The sequence below is a fragment of the Callorhinus ursinus genome, unplaced genomic scaffold (assembly GCF_003265705.2).
Source record: "Callorhinus ursinus isolate GAN/ISIS: 27379988/994484 unplaced genomic scaffold, GSC_fseal_2.0 scaffold4, whole genome shotgun sequence".
Classification (NCBI taxonomy): domain Eukaryota; kingdom Metazoa; phylum Chordata; class Mammalia; order Carnivora; family Otariidae; genus Callorhinus; species Callorhinus ursinus.
The window spans coordinates 158,871,633-158,889,829 of record NW_027397066.1 but is presented as its reverse complement, the minus strand read 5'-3'; the positions used below and the strand labels follow the sequence as shown (position 1 = coordinate 158,889,829).

The 18,197-nt window shown below is 56.1% G+C and overlaps 1 protein-coding gene across 3 annotated transcripts in view; it reads right to left on the bottom strand.

Annotated features, from left to right (window-relative positions):
- Positions 1-485: 485 nt before the first annotated feature.
- The window catches only part of PEBP4 (phosphatidylethanolamine binding protein 4), a 246,852-nt gene continuing 229,140 nt past the window's right edge, over positions 486-18,197 (bottom strand). For all 3 annotated transcript variants that reach the window (XM_073892605.1, XM_073892606.1, XM_025873837.2), the window contains exons 5-7: positions 14,159-14,204; positions 11,641-11,754; positions 486-790 (exon numbers count right to left, since the gene is read on the bottom strand). In XM_073892605.1, coding sequence (XP_073748706.1) covers positions 642-790; positions 11,641-11,754; positions 14,159-14,204 — 309 coding nt within the window. In that variant the 3' untranslated portion in view covers positions 486-641. The remainder of the gene's footprint in view (positions 791-11,640; positions 11,755-14,158; positions 14,205-18,197) is intronic.

Sequence of the window (18,197 nt, the reverse complement as noted above, 5' to 3'; positions counted from 1 at the left end):
ATTGGGCTCCCTGCTCAGTGGGGAGCCTGCTTCTCCCTCTCCCTCTGCCTGCCGTTCCTGCTGCTTGTGCTCTCTCTCTCTCTGACAAATAAATAAATAAAATCTTAAAAAAAAAAGGTCAGGCCCATACCAGGTGCCGACAATATTTGCCGAATGAATGATGCTGAATGTCAGAGTTGGAAGGGACGGTGGTGATAAACCAACTGCCCCAAGGCTCCTTCCTACCTTGATTTCACAACTGAGGGAGCAGAACTTTAGAGAGGACATGTGATTTACTCAAGGCCACAGTGCCTCAGTGACAGCTGAGGCCTAGGGACCCTCACCTCCTGCCTATCCATCTCTCCCAGCAACCCCCTCTCCCCCCCACCACATACACACACTTGCGTTTATAGGAAAGCCCCGGCTCCCAGTGCCGGACGGTGATTGATTTCTTCTTAGTTTTTGAAAGACGACAGGTTAGGAAAGAACACATCTAACCAGTAAGCCCTGGATGATTTTTTTTTTAATTTGGAAGAGAAGGGGTTCCATACCCAGAGGGGGTGCCATACCCAGCAGGGGTGCCATACCCAGACCGTCGCTGGTGGGCACCGTGGATACACACACCCTCAGCGTGAAGCCTGATGTCTGGCAGGCAGTTATCTCTACTTGGGTTTATCCTTCGGCTCACTGTTTCCGGCTCCGGGGGTCTGGTAATTGGGCGAGTCCTGGTAATTTTGGGTCATGAATTGGGTGCTTGCTTCAGGTTCGCTCAGGTGGAAGCGGTTCAGGAATTTGTCCATTTTCCAAGAGCCTGGAAGGACAAACAGACCAGAGGAAGGCAGTGAGGGACAACCATGGACTGGGAGCTGGCGGGGCCTGACAGGGAGGCCAGCTCTGGGGAAGTGGAGACAGCAAGCAAGGACCTTGGTCACTGGGCTGAGCATGTCAGAGTGCCCGGGGGCACCTTCTGGGTCCTCGCTGGATGTTAGCAGAGTGTCTGGAAAGAGGTTGCTCTCCAGGGAACAACGGGGACTGAGTCTGGACTGGGTCAAGGACTGCCTTTGGTCTCCTTCCCCAGGGCCCTTCATTTGGCATAACTCTGTCTCCTCACTCACGGGCAGAAAGGAAGTGCCCTGTCGGGTGGGCTGTCCGCTTCCTCCATCCACCCCTCTTTTTCCACAGGCTCTCCTGACCCCATGACTGAGGCCTTTATGCTTCTTTCCTTCACACCTGGTCACCCCAGCTGCTGGGGCTGAGACTGGCCCAAGTGTCCATGTCCTTCTTCCAGTCTCCTCCCCAGAACCCCAGCTGTGGCAGAGGCTGAGGGGCAGGGCATATGGCTAGGCTTCTCCCTGCTCCTAAGTACCTGGATCCTGCGGGAGCAGAGTATGGGTGAGAAGTCCCCGGCTGGTGCCCAGGTGCTCCTCCAGGGAAGAAAGCACAGGGGTGTGGGGGGAGGTGCCTCTTCTGGGGCAAGTGTGGACAGGCCTGGCAGCAGGGCAAGGAGGGCGCAGCCCTGGGCACGGGGGAGAAGCTGAGGGAAGTGGTCACAAGTGTATTCCCACGCTCATGTTTCCCAAACCCTGGGCCTCCGGCACCCTCTGTGCATGATTGCCAGCTACAATCCGGGATGCCCAGCTTAACTTGAATTTGAGATAAACAACAAATAATTTGTAAGTCTGTCCCACGTATTGCATGAAGCATACTTAAAAAGTCATTCTTTGTTTGTCTGAAATTCAAATTTAACTGGGCATCTGTATTTTTTTTTCTTTTTCTTTTTGGCCAAATCTACCCACCTTCCCCGGGTGGACGGAGTGCTCAGGTAAGACCTTGCCCGGAGCAAAGCTAGGTAGTAACTGATAGGCCCCGGCCCAGCAGAGAAGAGTAATCTCTAAGGCACAGAGAGAGCAGGACGACAGCTGGCAGCCTCGCCTTCCTCTTAGAGCTGCCCTTTCTCGGCCTGTGGTCCTCTGTCTGCACCCGCTACCCTTTTCAACAAGGAAGACAGAAGTCCCCCGAGGTGCTCTTACTCCACTTATCATCCTTCCCCGCCATGGGCTGTTTGCACTTCAAAGATGTTTTCAAGGAAAACAAGAATGTTTTAATCCAAAGAAACAAGACAATAATAATGATAATGCAAATAATAATAATAGTAATAACACATCCATATAGTGCTTCATATGTGCCGGGAACTCCATGCATATTCATACAGTTAATCCTCACCAGGGGAGACTATTTTTATCCCTCGTGCACAGATGGGAGGATGGGGCACAAGATGAGGTTCCGGTGAGGATGCTTCTTCGGGGCAGGGATGGAGGAAAGGGCCTCTTTAGGTTCCCGCAGGTCCGATCTGGTGACTGCACGCTCAGATTAGGGAGAGAGGCGCTGGGCCCTGGGAGAGCCTCTCTTTGGGGGAGACTGCTGCTGGGTGACAGGTGGGTGACTGAGTGTGGCGGGGTCTTCCACTGGGAGGGGAGGCAGGGAGGCACTGGTCTGGCGTGGCCTTCACACCTGGAAAGCCTGGCTGGCTGGAAAAGAACTATGGTATCATGATCCTGGGAAAGTGTGTGTATGTTTGTATGCTTGTACGTGTGTGTGTGCACACGCACGTGTGCAAGCCATGAAAAGGGCTCATGGGTGAACTGGTGTGTGACAGGCCTGGGGACAAAGGGGCCTTCCCCACCGAGTAGGGCAGGAAGAAACCTTGGTGGCCAGGAGGGAATTGAAACTCTCATCACGAGATCAGGGCAAGTTGGTGGAAAGAAATCCCCTGTGCCCTGAGGGAGATCTTGCAGACTTTGCCCTCCCCAAGCTCAGAGCACTTCTCTTGATGGAGCTCGGAGTGCCCTTGGAGCCTCCCACCTCCTTCCTGGTCACATTTCCGACGATGCTGTGGTTCTCGGGCAGCTCTGCAAACCAGCCCCTGTGTCCCTCAGGAGAGCGGGTACAGCGTGCTGGCTGCTAGCCTCCCGCCGTCTCCTCCCCTGGCTTGGCCGTGACTCCTTACACCCCCGTTTCCTGCCACAAAGGGCAAGAGGAACTGACCCTGTGCAAGTTCTAGAAGGAAGAGGGGTGAGTCAGACCCTCAGGGGTGTGTGTGTGGGGAGAGATGGGGAGCTGGGAGTCTGTGGCTTCGTGGTCACCATGTGGAGGAAAGTCCCTTCCTGTGTGGCACTCTCTGTCCTGTCCCGGAGCTGCAGAGACGGCGGTGCTGCTGGCTGTGCTCGGGCCCCTCCCCTTGCACCCTTGGGCCCACCCAGGATGGGCTCTTCCTAGGCCCAGGGCAGGGGTAGTGAGTGCCCTGTAAATGCCTCTGGAGGGAGAGAGGAGGAGGGGGTCTGAGCCTGTTTCCTGAGCCACGCAGTGGCTGGAACACGGAGGCCTGGTGTCCTCAGGGCAGGCCACCGTATCTGACGTGCCGCTTGTTCCCTGCACAACCCTAGGGGGCACCGTTCCCATCCCGCGAAGCCTTATGCCGCCGCTGCGCCTACAGGCCAGTCTCTCACCTATTGGTTGGTGCCAACAGGGAAGATGTTGGCGATGAAGGATATTAGATGTGAGAGATGTTCCAGAAATGGGCCAAGGGGAGAGCTGGGTAAGCTTACCTAAAGCCATCAGGGGTTTGTGTGTGCCTGATCTCTCCTAGACAGTGACTTCAACAATTGGGAGAGGGGCTCCAAGATTTCAGCAACTCATCCGCCGAGCTTGAGTCCCAGGGGCTGCAATGGCTAGAATGTTCGGGAATCGCCCCGGGGCAGGTCTTGCCAGTCACTCTCTGCCCCCGGCTTCCCCAGTCTGTGGGGTTGGCTTAGCACTGTTTGGGAGTGGTTCATCACATGGGCCTGGACAGGCCTGGTGGGCCTATCAGGGTTGAACAGGCATCCCAGGACTGAGAAATATTCTCCTGGTCCAGTCCTTCCCCCTTGGAGGCCTCGTGAGGATGGGGTGGACAGCTCCTCTGCTGGAATGGGCAAGCTCTGGGCCGAGGGCAAGCTGACAGCCCACCTCCTGTCTGCTGGGCATGGGGGGTTTGCTTGCACTGAGGCCCTACTCCCACCCTCAACGGGTTGATAATACAAGGTAATGAACACTGGACTAGTAACAAGCTAGGTCTTCACAGAGTGACCTTGGCCAGGAGCACAACTTTGCAGCTCCTGGCAGATGGGGTCCTATCCCTAGCATCGCGCCTGTCCTCTTTGGCAGGCCCACTCTTAAGACTTCCCAACGGCACGAGACTCAGTGTTCCCTGGGTGTCCTCGCTCTAGCCAAGGGACATTCCCAACTGACTTGCCATTGGGTCCTCAGCAGGCCCTCAAGTGTTTCCCTCTCAGCCCAGGAAGTGGGGGCTTCCCAGCCCCCACTGGGAGGGAGGCCTCCATTCAGGCAGGCTGGAGAACAAGCGGCAGGGGGGTCCTGAGACTTGGGTGCAGCCTCCTCTGAGCTGTTTTATGAGTTGAGCTGCTTGAGCCTCTACTGGTGAGGAGCCGCCCTGTCCCCCAAGGTGGGTGAGTTGTGTCTAACCAAGGCGGCCACCCCTTCCCTGTCTCCCCATCGCCCACCCCTTTCCCTAGGGGCACCGCTGCTTCTTGCAGGGGACAGTGACCCTGAAGAAAAAACAAAAGTTGAACGGCAGCCTACTAACCACCCCATCGAGCGCCCGGCTCAGGTCTGTAATTTGTCTGGTGCTTTGCCGGGCCGGCTGCAGTGACAGAGGCACTGACGCCCTTCCACCGAGATTAATGACGTCCTGGCGCTGGTAGGCGGGAGGCCTGGGCCTCTTATGTTTTGTGCCATTAAATGACATTCAGAGACTTCCACTCAGGAGCTGAAAAGCCCTCGTTCCATCACATCCAATTACTCCTGGAGAATATTTGCTGAGTGGCTGATCCTGCTGGCTTGAGAGGCTTGGGGCAGAGGGGACCACTTTGACTTTGGCAGGAGTGAGAGGGTGGGATGCTCGGGGTGGGGGGGTGGGTTCCAAGGTGGGCAGGGGTTACCCGGCTCCTCTGGAGGACTCAGGAGGATTGGAGAGTGGAATTACTAATTACCCAGTAAATGGATCACCCAGGATGCCTCCCTCCCTCCTGGGGCCCGGGGGTGGGGGGGGTGGGGATGGGGGTGGAGGTGGGGAAGGGAGCGAGAGAGGAGGCTCCAAGCTGTTGATTTGAGCTTCCAGTGATCAATTCCAGTATTTGCTGGTGGTGGCAGGCTGGAGTTCTGGGTGAAATTTGGGGATGATCTGTAGTTTCCTGATGATCTGTTCAATACTGCTTTGGACGGTTGATGCTTGGCTTGACTGGGGCGTGCTTCCTGCGGCCTGTGGAGGTTGCAGGCAGTTCCTAGCCAGGGTGCCTGTCTGAGAGTTGCCCAGGATGGCCCCATCTGGTCCGCTGCCAGGCCCCCAGTCCTACCCGCTCTGCCAGGTGGGTGGGGCCCTTCGGAGGCAGAAGAGGGCTGCCTCACACAAGCCCACACAGTGACTCAGGGCCTGGGCCGGCGGTTCTAGGGCCTGGCCAGGTGAACCACCATGGGAGGTCATGGCAGGGGGTAGGGGCTGTTTTGCAGTGGGCTGGGTGTGTTTGTGTGTGTCTGTGTGTGTGTTTGGGGCTGGTCTACAGGCGGGGGGCCCCCTTCCTTCCATCTTTGCCCCCACTGCGTACTTTTTCCTTGCTGCCACCAGGCCCGACAGGATTTTTCTCCCAGCCTCTGTCCCTCCACATCAATGCCTCCTCCTGCTGACACTGCTGGGAGTTGTGCTGCCTTCCTGCTCTTGGCCTGTGCTTTCAAACATTTCCCCATGACGCCCATGGTCTCAATCACCCATGGTGCCCCTCAGGCCTCTAGAGGCCACAAGCCAGCCTTAAACCCCACTGTGTGCCAAGTCTCAGCCTGTCTCTCCTCTCTGACCCCTGTGGGTGTGTGGCTCACCCAGGAGCTGCTCAATTCAGGTGTCTGTGCTGCTGGGGAGTGGGTTATGGCCACCTGGTCCAGAACCCAAGGACACTTCTCTGCCCCTCCCATCCCATTTTGCAAGGAGCAGTCTCTCTGCAGGCCTCCAAGGCCGCCCCAGTGAAGCGGTGACTGAAGCTGGTGTGGCCCGTTAGCTCCCTTGGCGCTGCGGCAACCATCCTGGACTCACCACCTTGGAGAGGCTTCTGGAACAAGCTGAGGCACGTCATCTTGTGGTGCAGAGAGGGGATTTCCCCAGCTCACTAGTGAGAGGAGCTTGGGGCCGTAAGGCTGGCTCGTGACACCCCTAGGCCAGGTGGCTGAGGTGTGGCATGATGCAGACCACAGCTCACCGGGAGTGATGTGGCCTCTGGGCTCATCTGTCTCCATATAGGGTGTGGCTATAGACTTCTCCAGGAAAGGGGCCTGGGGGTCTGTCTCGGGTGGCTGTGGCTGCTAGCCAAGGACACGCAGGGCTTCAATATGGACTTGCTCCTTCTTTGTCCCCATGCCAGGGCCCAGAAGTCTGGTGGTCTGGGTGAGGGGAGAGGGAATGTAGGGGAGTGGGCAACAGGAGCAAAGAGCCTTGCCCCGGAAGTCAGAAGAAAGGTAATTTGCTCTTAACTGTGGCTCCTGAGTAGACCAAGCCATCACTGTTCCAGGCTTCAGTCTCCTCATTCACCTGGTGGGAGCAATGGCTGTGGTCCTGCCCACCCCACAGGGTCCAGCAGCTGGGTGAGGGGAAGGCCAGGGAGAGGCAGGGCAGGCTGGTAGAGAGGCTGGGGGCAAGCGGTCCTGCCCGGCCGCTCGGTGTTGGGACAGGGAGGATATGGGTGCCAAAATTGTCATTTGTGGGCACGGTGCTCACAGAGGTGGCTGTCTTTTCAGGTGTTAAAGGAAGTTGATGATGAGTTGAATATGGGGGTGTGAGAATGTGCAGCTGTGCGTGTGTGGCTTGTGAATGTGCATACGTGGGTGTGTCCCGTACACAAACATCCTCATTGACTGAAAGCTCATAGTGGGCTGAGCACAAGGACAGGTGTTAAAGAGGAAATCCACGGCAGAGGTGAGCTTCTCCCTCAAGGAACTGAGTCTCACGGTGGAAGTAGGGCCTGTGCAAGTGAAAAATGACTGAGTAATACAAAGGGATAAAAGCGGGCGACTGAAGAGGCACAACAAAGTGTCACTGAGTGCGTGGAGAGGGACAGCAGCAGGGGGGGGGCTGGGTCAAGTGCACGCAGAGAAGACCGCCCTGTGGGAAAGCGTCCCGGCGCCGTCAGCAGGCAGGCAGGGCCCTCGGGCTTGGGGAGGGGGAGAAATGGTTTGCCCAGTCAGCAGGCAGAGGCAAATCAGTCCCTAGGGGAGCGTGGGGGGCAGTGACGTGAACAAGGTCAGCGGGAGTTAGCGGATGTCTGGCAGTGCGTGGTATGGACGCGTGCACGGGATGAGGTGGGAGCCAGCCCTGTGTGTGCGGGCCCTCTTCAGACATGTCCCCTCAACTCATTCAGCTGGTTCCTCTACAGTGTAGAAGTCTAGATGCTGAATCCAAGGCTGCTGTGAGGAAGATGCAGGGGCGAACCATCGTGAATCACAGATGAGCCCCGAGGCCAGATTCTGGGCCTTGGGCATCAAAGGTCTGGGAAGGAGGGTATTAGAACTGCAGGGGAGGGGTTGGAGGCAGAGGTGCAAGTCCAGTGTGTTGCAGGCCCACATTTGGGAAGGTGAGGTGTGGCCTTTGGGACAAATGTCAGTGAAACTGGGCCAGCCCTGGTCAGAGGGCACCAGTTCGGGCTCTTTCAGCTTCACTGTTGTTCCCTGTTTGGGATGCGGTCATGCTTGAGCTATTTGAGTATCTCCCTCCACTCGCTCTGTGAGCTCCCATGATCCACAGAGCTACACCGGGTGACAGCATCCATCCATGGGAGCAGGGACCGGGTCCACGTGGCTCACTTCTGTGCCCGCAGCGCCTAGAACCCTGCCTCACACACACTCGGCATCACCCCAACGAATGCAGAGGGCATTTGTGAATCATGCCCAGCAAGTGGGGAAAATGGCAGGGAGAGGAAGGAGCTGTGTAAAGGCGGGAGGAGTGGGGAAAGCAGATTTCATCAACTAGAAGCAAGGTGGCTCCAAATCCCCTTCTAGGGCCCTCGCTGTGGTCCTGGCAGACTGGTATCTGATGGAAGGCCTCCCCCGCAAAGGCGTGTGGAGTTGGCTGGGCTAGCCAAGTCTGATCACTTGCTCCCTGCACTCGTCTCACAAAACTCGGAGGTGGGGGCAACTCTGTAAGCTGGGAGCAAATCTGTAAAGGGTCATTCCGTGGTAGACCAACTAGTCCAACCCGTCATCTTGATGATGTAGAAATTGAGGCCCAGAGATGTGAGGTGCCTGGTCCAAGGTCGCACAATGGATATATCAAGATCTCCCATCTGGAGAGGGTTTCAGCCCCCCACACTGAGAAGTGTTCCCTAGCCCCCACGGTCTTGCAAGTTCAACTAGAATAATGTCACACTTGCTTCTCATCCTAAACTGTCATTCACACCTAAGTCCTAGGGAGGGAAGGACCCAATAGGAACGGCTCAAGTCAACTATCCTTCATGGCTGCCTCTCTACCTGGCTCTTGACAGTGACTTTTCCCTCCAGTCTCTGGAATCTGTTCCTGCCTGCACATCCAGGAAACACAAGGGACTGGTTGTACCATGCATACTCTAGGACTCCCCTGCCTCTCCAAGGATACCTTCCCATGGAACGAAAACTAGACCAAAGTAAGCCCTCGGGCCTGTGTTCCTCGGCTCCAGGTCCCGGCCGCCCGAGGGCTGGGCAGCTGGGGGCTCCATGGGTCCCCACGCACGGTGCAGGTGCTTCAGAGAGCGCCAGGAGCTCTGACAATGCGCAAGGGCAGCTCCTGATTTTGCCATTGCCCCCCCCCCCCCCCCCGCCATCCAGGCACACGTCTCTACCCCTCGGGCAGCCCCTGGGTTCTTACTCCTCCCAGTCCTGCCCACCGTGCCAGCTGAGTCATCTCTAAAGAGTGGCTTCTGTGTGTTGCCTCTCCCATGGGCAGCATCTAACGGTGCTTCATGGCGCCCGCCAAGGTTGTGCCTCTGCTGGGCTTTCACAAGCCTTCTGTGACGTTCCCCCTTTCTCCTTTCATGCCCTCACCGCTCCTCACAAGGGGTGCTCCTTCTCACTTTTAAAAAAATAATCTTGGCGTCTGTGGTTTCTCCAGCCCAGAGCTTCCTCTCTCTTTCACTCAAGGATTCAAATGTCCCCCTTCTCCCAGGTCCAGCCCAGGCCACACCTCTTCCACGTAGCCTCAGGGCCATACAGACTTGTAGATCATCTAGATCCAACCCCGCATTTTCTAGATGGGGAAACCAAGGCTCAGAGAGGGTAGCTGATTTGTCCAAACATCAAATCACTAGCTGGAGACTGGAAATACAGATATCCTCACCCTGCAGTAAAATACCTTTGCAATCTTCCTGGCTAAAGAAGGTGTGTCTTCTTGGAGGGAAAGAAATCCTAGGAACCATACACACAATCCCTAAATCCACTTGATCTCCAGTTGTCCTTACAGCCAGAAACACACAATTAAGTGCTTAATTATAAGCTGCTTCGCATTGTTATTTAAGTGTTTTCAAAGTAGACTGTAAGCCCCCTGAGGGCAGGAAACATTCCCTGTGCTGTGGGGTCGGGTCCTCTCCTAAGTCCCTAGTTGGGAGTGCCAGGCACCAGAAGGTGTCATATGGTGGGACCAGCCCCCTGGCCTGGCTGGAGAGCTCATCTGGGAAGATCATTTTCCCACCTCCATTTCTGGCAGCGAGCAAAATGGCATGGAAGTCAAGGGGCTCTGCCCAGATGCAAGTCCTGTTCCTAAGTTTTCACGTGGATGAGAGGTGTGTGTGTGTGTGTGTGTGTGTGTGTGTGTGTGTGTGTGTGTGTGTATTTTGGGGGGATGCACAACAAGCTGGCTTGGGCAGAGATTCAAAGCGACTGACAATCGCTGTCAGGCTGGATGGGTTTGGAGCCTCCGCGCCTGCTGCCATCGTCCCTGGTGGGGCACACAAGCCACTGTGTTTTCTGGAGGGCAGGCTAGGCTCAAACACGAGGACTGCAGCCAAGGCAGGGGCAAGTATCTCTGCCGCATGCACCTCCCTTCTTCCTTTGCCCCTTTCATGCTCCTCCGGACTTCACCTACTGCTCTCTCCTTTCCTGGCCACCCTGCCCCTCAGAAGGCACTTGATCCTGCGGGAGGCTCTTGCAGGGGACAGTCTGAACATGATCCCTGCCCCCCTCCCTGCCCAGGGTGTGGGCTCTGTGACTATGGGACTAACGTGGGACTCCGAGGCGCTGCCTTACTTTGTGGGGGGAATGTGGTGGGCTGAGGCACTAGTCCCCAGCCCCCAGAAAGCGCAGTGCCTGGACTGGTAGAAGGGGGCTCATGATGTCTGAGGTGAGAGGGAGCCAGGGAGCTGGAGAAATTCATCTTGGCTTGGGCAAGATACATGTTTCTCTGCCTTCTCTCCTTGTATCCAGATTTGGGAAAGTGTGTCTTTGGGAAAGCGGTTTAAACAGATGTACAGATTGGCAAGGTGCTGAGGGCACCTGGGGAGGGTTCACCAGTGGAAAGGTTGCACCAACTCCGCTTGCAGGGCAGCCCAGAGCCTTCTGCCATTGGTGGCTCCTGCTCGGCACACCTGAAGGCCTCCTTTGCTCAGCCAGTGCCTTTCTGGGCTCTGCGGTGTTCCTCTCCTCTGGGGCCTCAGGCAACAGGCTTGTAACAATACCTTCCCCGGCTTCCCAGTGGGTGGAAGTTGGTCAGGGTCACTGGGTGAGAGCAAACGGCTGATGACACCTACCCACCCACTCAGCCTCCTGCCAGCCCCGGGGATGTGCCGTCCGCACTCTCAAGATGGCATCCGTGTGTTCCACATTATCTTCCCTTGCCCCAGATGGGGGAGATGCTAGAGTACACAGGGGTTACTTTATTTCCCATTTTTCTGGAGAGAAAGCCAAGGCTCAGAGAGGGGGCCATGGCTCACATAGGAGAAGGTGAGTCGCCTGAGGCCTTGCAGTGGCCAGATGTCCACGGGTCTTCCCGCTCCACAGTCTGGTGCGAGCGGGACCAAGGCCACCATCAGGTAGCCATTAGCAAACTACAGGGAGTGGATCCTCTCCAGGGTGCCAGAAGGGCTGCTCAGAGAAGCTCGTGGAAGGGGCATGGCGGGGGGAAGTTTTTGCCCCACCACTGAGGTAGAACAGGGCAGACAGAGCAATTAACAACCAATGAAGACAGACTGGCAGGGTGGCATTCCAGGGCCCTCTTGCCCAGATCGGACTCAATTATAGGGTACAATTACCTGCAGGAGTGCTGTGGGGTAGCTGTCTGCACATGCCATTCGAAGCTGAGTTGGGGAAACGCTTCTCTCCCTGGCTCCAGTTACTCCCTTTGGGACCCGGCCTCACAGACCCACCCACCCAGTGAGAGCCACCATCTTGGTCTGTGGGACTTATTTCTCGGGAGGAGACCACATCTGATGCCAATATCTCCCTTAGGACACCTCATTCCAGTCTACTGCCAAGAAAGGCCACCCTCTGACTGGCCTCCAAAGCTCACGGGTAGGGGTCAAGGTCCCAACCTGGCCATGAATGCACAAGCATCCACTTCCGCCCCAGAATTCACACTGGCTTTGGCAGATGGGAAGGCCTTACCTCGAGTTTTGTTTTCTTTGGAATGGAGAGAGATGTTCTGTTTTTCCTGAAGATAGACGAAGAACTGGTAGCGGTGAAAGCCACTTTTTACTGGTGGGGACGGAGGCTGGTAGGCTGGGGACAGAAGAGGGACAGAGTGTGGGCCCCCAGCCCATAGTACCCACAACTTCCTGGCTGCCCTGGGCCAGAGGAAAAGAGAATTCTTTGTGCCATTCATGGTCCGCCCCCCCCCCATCCCGGGGTCCCAGCTGGGGGCTTACCCATCGCAAACCATTAGAATTTATCTTTGGCAGGATCTCAGCTTCTGGCAGCTGCCTTTAGGAAACACCTTAGTTTGGGCAGTGCGGGGAGGAGGGGGTGTGGGGTGCTGGAGGGTCGTGGGTGCTGGTGGGACTCCCCGGGCCTCTCTTGGCCAGCAGGTACTGGTGTTATCCCTTTGCTGCTTTAGTCTATCCTGATGGATTTCCTGCCTCAAGAGAAACTCATCTTCCTCTCTGAGAGCGTTTGCCAGTGGATTTTTATTTATTTTTTCAGCATTTCCTTATGAACTCAATTCCCAAAGAAGCCAATTTCTTGGCTGGATCCGGAGGATCTGGAAGTGGTTATGGGGGTGGGTGGGACCCGGTTCAAAGGTTTGATCATGGAAGTGTAGGATCGGGGTGCTCCGGGCACTGGGAGCCCACTCAGGCTCTTCCGGAGGAGAAGGCCCATCTCCCTCCCTTTTGCCCTCGGTGCAGGAGGCAGATCTTTTTCTGGGGCAGGAGGGAGCTCGGGGCGGGGGGGGGGGCATCTCTCATTCTTTCCCCAAGTCTGTGCAGGGGTTTTGTGGGCCAGACTTTTGCGGTCGGTCGGTTCCAGTGGGGCCGCCTTCCAAACTCTGTGGCTCTGCCCCCTCCCCATCGCTCTCCTCCTCTCCCCCACCTTCTAAAGAGCCAGGAATTTTCCTGGGGGTGGGTGGGGATGGAGCGTTTGCAGTGAGGATGCTGGTGGGAGGGAGTGCTGGTACTTTACGGCCCCCTCCCTCTCCTGGTCATTAGACAAGAGCCACCCGCTATTTGGAGCTGTTGGAAGTGTTCCTCATGTGTACTTCCGGCCACTGGGGCTTCCAGCATGCTCACAGCCAGGGGAATTCCTGACTATTCATCTCTCCCTGACTTTTTGATTGCAGATCTGATATCCGTGTGTGTGTGTGTGTGTGTGTGTGTGTGTGTGTGTGTGTGCGCACACACGCGTGCGTTCAGGGTGAGCACCGCACAGGGTGTGTCAGGAGCCACGTGAGTTTGTATGAGTTGGGGTCCACACTGGTGCAGGTGCAGGTGTCGGAAGAGCTGGTGTGCATGTTCGCTGAGGCTGTTTTGTAGGGGCTCTGTCAGTGTATGTGCAAATGTGGGTAAGTCATTGTTTTTTTCACAAACACTGCCAACACTGAGGAAGACTTCTGAGCATAGGTGGGTGCTGGAGTGTGTCTTCACGTGCATGGCGTGTGGAGGGCAGAGGCGGCCGGGTCAGCTTTTGGCAAGGCCGGTGGGTGCGTGGGCTGCCAAGTACACTTGAGGGGGGCACGTTGCACACCGCCAAAGAGCTGGTGTCTGTGATTGTGTCTGCAGAAGGCTGCAGTTGGAGCTCACTGGTTCTATGCAGCTGGGAAGTTATCCTCGGGGGAGATGGAGACCTGACCCCTCTCTATAGGGCTTTCCTGAAGAGTCCCCCCTCCGAAAGTAGAGACGAGGGGTCGGGAGGGGGAAGGGAAGGGATACACACATGTGGCGCCCCTTCTTGGTGCCAGGCCCTGGCTGTGTGCTTTCCCTTGTGACATCTCCTTAATCCTCACCACAACCTGGTCAGATGAGTGTTATCCCCATTTTCTGGATGACGAAGGGAGGCTCTGAGAGGTGAAGTCAGGCCGACAGGAAGTGGTGAAGCTGGGATTTGAATCCAGGCCTATCTGATGTCTGACCCCATGTTGCGTCATGGAAATATGAGGCTCATTTGTCTTTTTGCTCAGCCCTCTTCGGAGGCCAGGTCCGCACCTAGGCATTCCCTTCAAGTTGGGTGGAGAGCATGCCCTTGCTGGGGGAGTCTGAGTGGGGGGCGCGGAGTGGAGCTCGGGGTGAAAGGGGTGGCAAGGGGAGGGCATCAGAGAAAAGGGACCCATGCAAGCACATCGTGGCACGGGGTGCAGGGAAACACACGGAGGCAGGCCGAGGGAAGGGAATGACTGCGCCAGTCCCTCCAGGAGAGCAGACCCCTGCATTTAATGCTGGCCCCACCCCTTACTCCTCAGGAGCTGAGGGACACGTGGGTCACACCTGGCTTTCATTCTCTTTCAAATGGAGATATTGGCGGCAGCGGCCTCCAAAAGGCCATTGTGATGATTAAATTATCGAGGAAGAGTAAACTCCTGAGTCGGTGGGCACTTTCACACCACTAAGTCTCAACCTTAAGTTGCATTGTTACGGTTCTTGTGGTCATGTCGTTGCCCTGGCTGGGGCGAGGGGTGTGGGAGGGTCGTACTCACGTGACAACTCCTGGCCCTGGACCTTCCCTTTCTTTATATCAGCGCCCTGCAATGACAGACAGGCACAGGTGTGGGTTCCTCCTGGGGCGGCAGAAGGCCACACCACCACACTTCAGCCCAAGTGGGTTTTGCTGACTTCTTTCTCCCTGAGGGAGTAAGAAGAGTAGGAATGGGTATGTCTGCTCCTGGGACAGGCGGCCAGAATGGGCTCTGGGGTTTTGAATGGTGCCTTAGGGGGTCCAGGGGGAGGACAGACACAGGCATTGCTGACGGTAGCCTGGGGGTGAGAGATGGACGCCCCCCAGACTACCGGAGAGAGTGAGGGGACATTTCTGGAAGGGCGGCTCCGCTCCCTCATCTGCACCCTTAGACCGGGCACGGGACACAAGTCTCTGCCTGTGGGGTCTGGTCAGATCTAAGGCAGGGGCTGACAATCCTCACAGCTTTGCTAAGCCAGCCCATCCTCTCGGGCTCTCTTTGGGGCCTTCAGAACATTAGGCCAATGGCTGCCTGAGTAACCAGAAGGGCAGGGAGGGCAGGAGGGGGCTGGACCGCTGATTCTGAGGCAGCTTTTTCCCCCAGCCTTGAATGGAGTCAGCCCACAACCTCTGGGCAGATTGTTTGGCCTCAGTTTCCCTCTTCTTCCTTCCCCTCCCTTCTCTCCTCTACTCCGCGTCTGTGGGATAATGAGGTGATCCCGGGGGTGGGTGCTAATTATTGTTTGTGCAGGACTGGGAGATGCTCAGATGAAAGGGACTGGAGCCGGGCTCCTGGGTCCGTGCCACAGCTCGGGGGCCCCTAGGTGTGGGGTTTTATGGCCTTAATGATGGTGATTAGCATGGCTCTTCATGGGTTCTGCCAACACCTAACTGTGCCCCGGCCACCTTTCTACCGAGCCCTCCCGGTACAGCCTCTTCTCCTTCCCCTGGCAGAGGCGCTCAGGAGGAGGCTTTGGGAGGGGGAACCACGCGATTTCTTCTCATTTCTCTGCAGAGACTCTCAGGGTCGGCTGGGTGACCCAACTCCTAGTGCGGTTTACCTTCTACAAAATTCAAGCCCCACCCCCCCCTTCTTGAGGCCCCCCCCCCCCCCATCTCTTCCCTTTTGGGCTGTAGCTTGTCTACCAACTGTTCTTACTTTGGGCCTCCTTGGCTAGACCATCCCCTTTCCCCAGGCTCGTCCCTGTCTGTCTAGGTTACCTCTGGTTGGGAGAAGGGGAGGGGAGACTGCAGTACGGGCCCCTCCACCTTGGGCCCCCTTCCCACTTGGTTGTCCTCAGCCCGAGCAGATGAGATCGCTGTCCTCTGGCACCCTTCCAGCCCCCCTCATGCAGTCTTGTCTGCTCAGAAGCATCCGGCAGCCTTTGGATTCAGTCCCTGGGACGGCAGGGCTCGTGGCAGCTCTGCTTTAGCCCGCTTTCAGCACGGGCCCCCACTCCCCCAGTGTCAGGCTCTGTCTTACCCAGGGCTGACATGGGGCCCAGCTGTGGCCAGCGGCTGAGAAGCCAGGGGGCACCAGGGTAGGGGAAAGGGGTTGGGGAACAGAGGCTCCTCTCCTTGATAGCCATCTCTCTCAGAAGACGATGTGAGGGCCCAAGCCCTAGCAGCCACTCTCCCGAAATAGCTGTCTGGCTCTCTGGCGGCTCTAGCACGATTAGATTAGAGACGGGGGCTAAGCCCAGGGCGGCCCAGCCCAGCCTGCTGTGCGCTCCCAGCCTCCCCCTCACTCCTCTCGGAGTCAGCCCAGCCAGCGGTTTGTTTAAACAAAACAATAGCAACCTAAGCGGGCTGTTTCTTTTCAATTCCCCACAGGCTTGGGTCCCACCCAGAGTGATAAACAGGCCTCTCTCTTCTGAGTGAGTGCAGGGAGGCCTGGGGTTGGGGGGTGGTTGCTGGCGCCCATAAGGTCAGGGAGTTTGTGCAGCACAGGGTGGAAAGTCTGATCTGTAGCCTTGATCAGGGTGGAAAGGCTCTCCTTCCCCTCCCTTTCACTCCAGGGAGTCTTTTCTCATCAACTGGGGCCAGCTTGGCAAACACATACGCACACCCGTGGGTTCACTGAGTAAAGCCAGCGGCCCTTCCTGCCTGCCTTCCCTGGCGGAGCGGCTCTTGAGCTCAGCTGAGGCGGCTGCTGGGGGAGCCGGGAGCAGAGAGGAGGGATGGCTTTAGAGTTCTTAGGGTCTCTCTGGAGCTTGTCGCGGACAGGTGCTGTTCCTTGGAAGGGTGAACGGAGAAGGAAGGCTCTAAGGAAGGACCAGGCTGTAGAAGGGCCTCCCCCGCAGAGCCTGTGGTCAGTGTGGCTGGGATTTATTCAAGCTAGGTTGAGAATTGGCTAGACTTCCTTTGGCCATAAACCTTCCCTCACTGGTCTGTCCTGGGGGGCGGTGGTGTGCTAAAATTTCTACCATATGAACAATATGTGATAGGGGTCTTAGGAAACCAGACTCAAAGGGTGAAAACGGTGACTCTCCAACGGGCTCAAACTGCTTGTCCGGAGCCACAGAGTAGTAGTGGGAGAATCCCAGAACATTCCAGGAGGAAGGAGCCTTAGACCCTTTGACCTTAGAGACCCACTAGCTCAAGATCTCCTGTCTTTTGACCCATAGTGCCATCCTATGCTTTTTCTACAACTTCACGGCAATCCCATCACTCCTTCAGGCAGCATGGCTTTAGGAAGACTGTTATTACAATACACAGATATTACCTGGAGGCCTGGGGCCACAGTGGAAATGGTTACCTGGTTCCCCACCCCCGGCCCCCCACCCCCATAAGAAATCATGAACTCTCTTGAAGTGTCTTCGTGGATCCGAGTACCTCATTTAGCCTGAGACGACCTTAGGAAGCTGGAAATCTCTGGGGATGGATGAGATTCTGGAACATTTCTGGTGGGGTGGGGTGGGGGAATCTCTGATTCTGAGCACTTCCTAGGAAGATAGGACTGAGGAAAGGGCCCTGAGGGTGGGCAATGAATCCAGCATTTGAGGGACAGACCCCACACCTGTCAAGTCTGAGCAGACAAGAGTTTTGCAAAGAGGGCGTGCAGCAGGGAAGGGGCAGCTGAGAGCTCCCCCACACCTTGGCTTCCTCACCTGGAGCCCTCCTCCCTGGACTTCCCCCCTCCCCCAGGTATACTGCTCCTTTTTAAGATGGGCCCAGCCCAGACAAAACCTCCTTTCCCTTACTATAGCTAAGACAGATTGACATTTTCAAAAGGAGCTTGTCTAAATGCTAAGGTTAAAAAAAGGAAATAATTATAGAAATTACAAACAGTGTAGAAACTGTCGGGTTTCTGATCCTCAAGAACACTGAAAAGCCCAGGGTGGCTTTTTCAGGATATCAGGAGAGGAACACCCAAGGTGTTAGGGCAGTGTGCTTGGGAGGATGTCCAGGGCCCTTCTAAGTGTCAGAGACTAGATGACCTTGGGGAGGCAACTCTTTTCCTTATCAGCATCTTCTGTCAAGGGGAAGGGGGTGGGGGGAGATTGCTCAGTAGGAATTGTCTCTTCTTAAAAAAAAAAAAAAAGAATAGTCTCTTCTTTTTTTTTAGAAGTTGGTCCCCAGTGTGTGTGTGTGTGTGTGTGCATGCATGTGTGCGTCCGTGTGTGTGTGTGTGTGTGTGTGTGTGTGTGTGGAGGAGATGCACGCAACTGTCTGGCATAGGAAGAGGCCCACATTATTCTAGTTGCAGAGAAGAAGCTTCACTCTGTGGACACTTTGGAGGAATTTTGGGGTTTATAGACGTGAGATTTCCTTTCCAGCTCTCTCCGACCTCAGAACTCACAGCTTCTCTATCAAGTTAGTTTGGACCTGGCCTGTGAAATGCTTAAGAGGACTCTCAACCAAGAGTCATGGCGACCCCAGTCTTGGCACAGGGTAGATACAGACTGTCCTACCAGACTTGTTCTGATCAACTGGTCTCTGGTCAAGTAGAGAGCACAGTGCTGGAAGCAGGGGTCTGCTCCCCCTACTGTTATCTGACATTCGCAATGAGCTTTCAGTGTTTCTTTTCCACGGCTCTAATGGATGCATCCATCTCATAG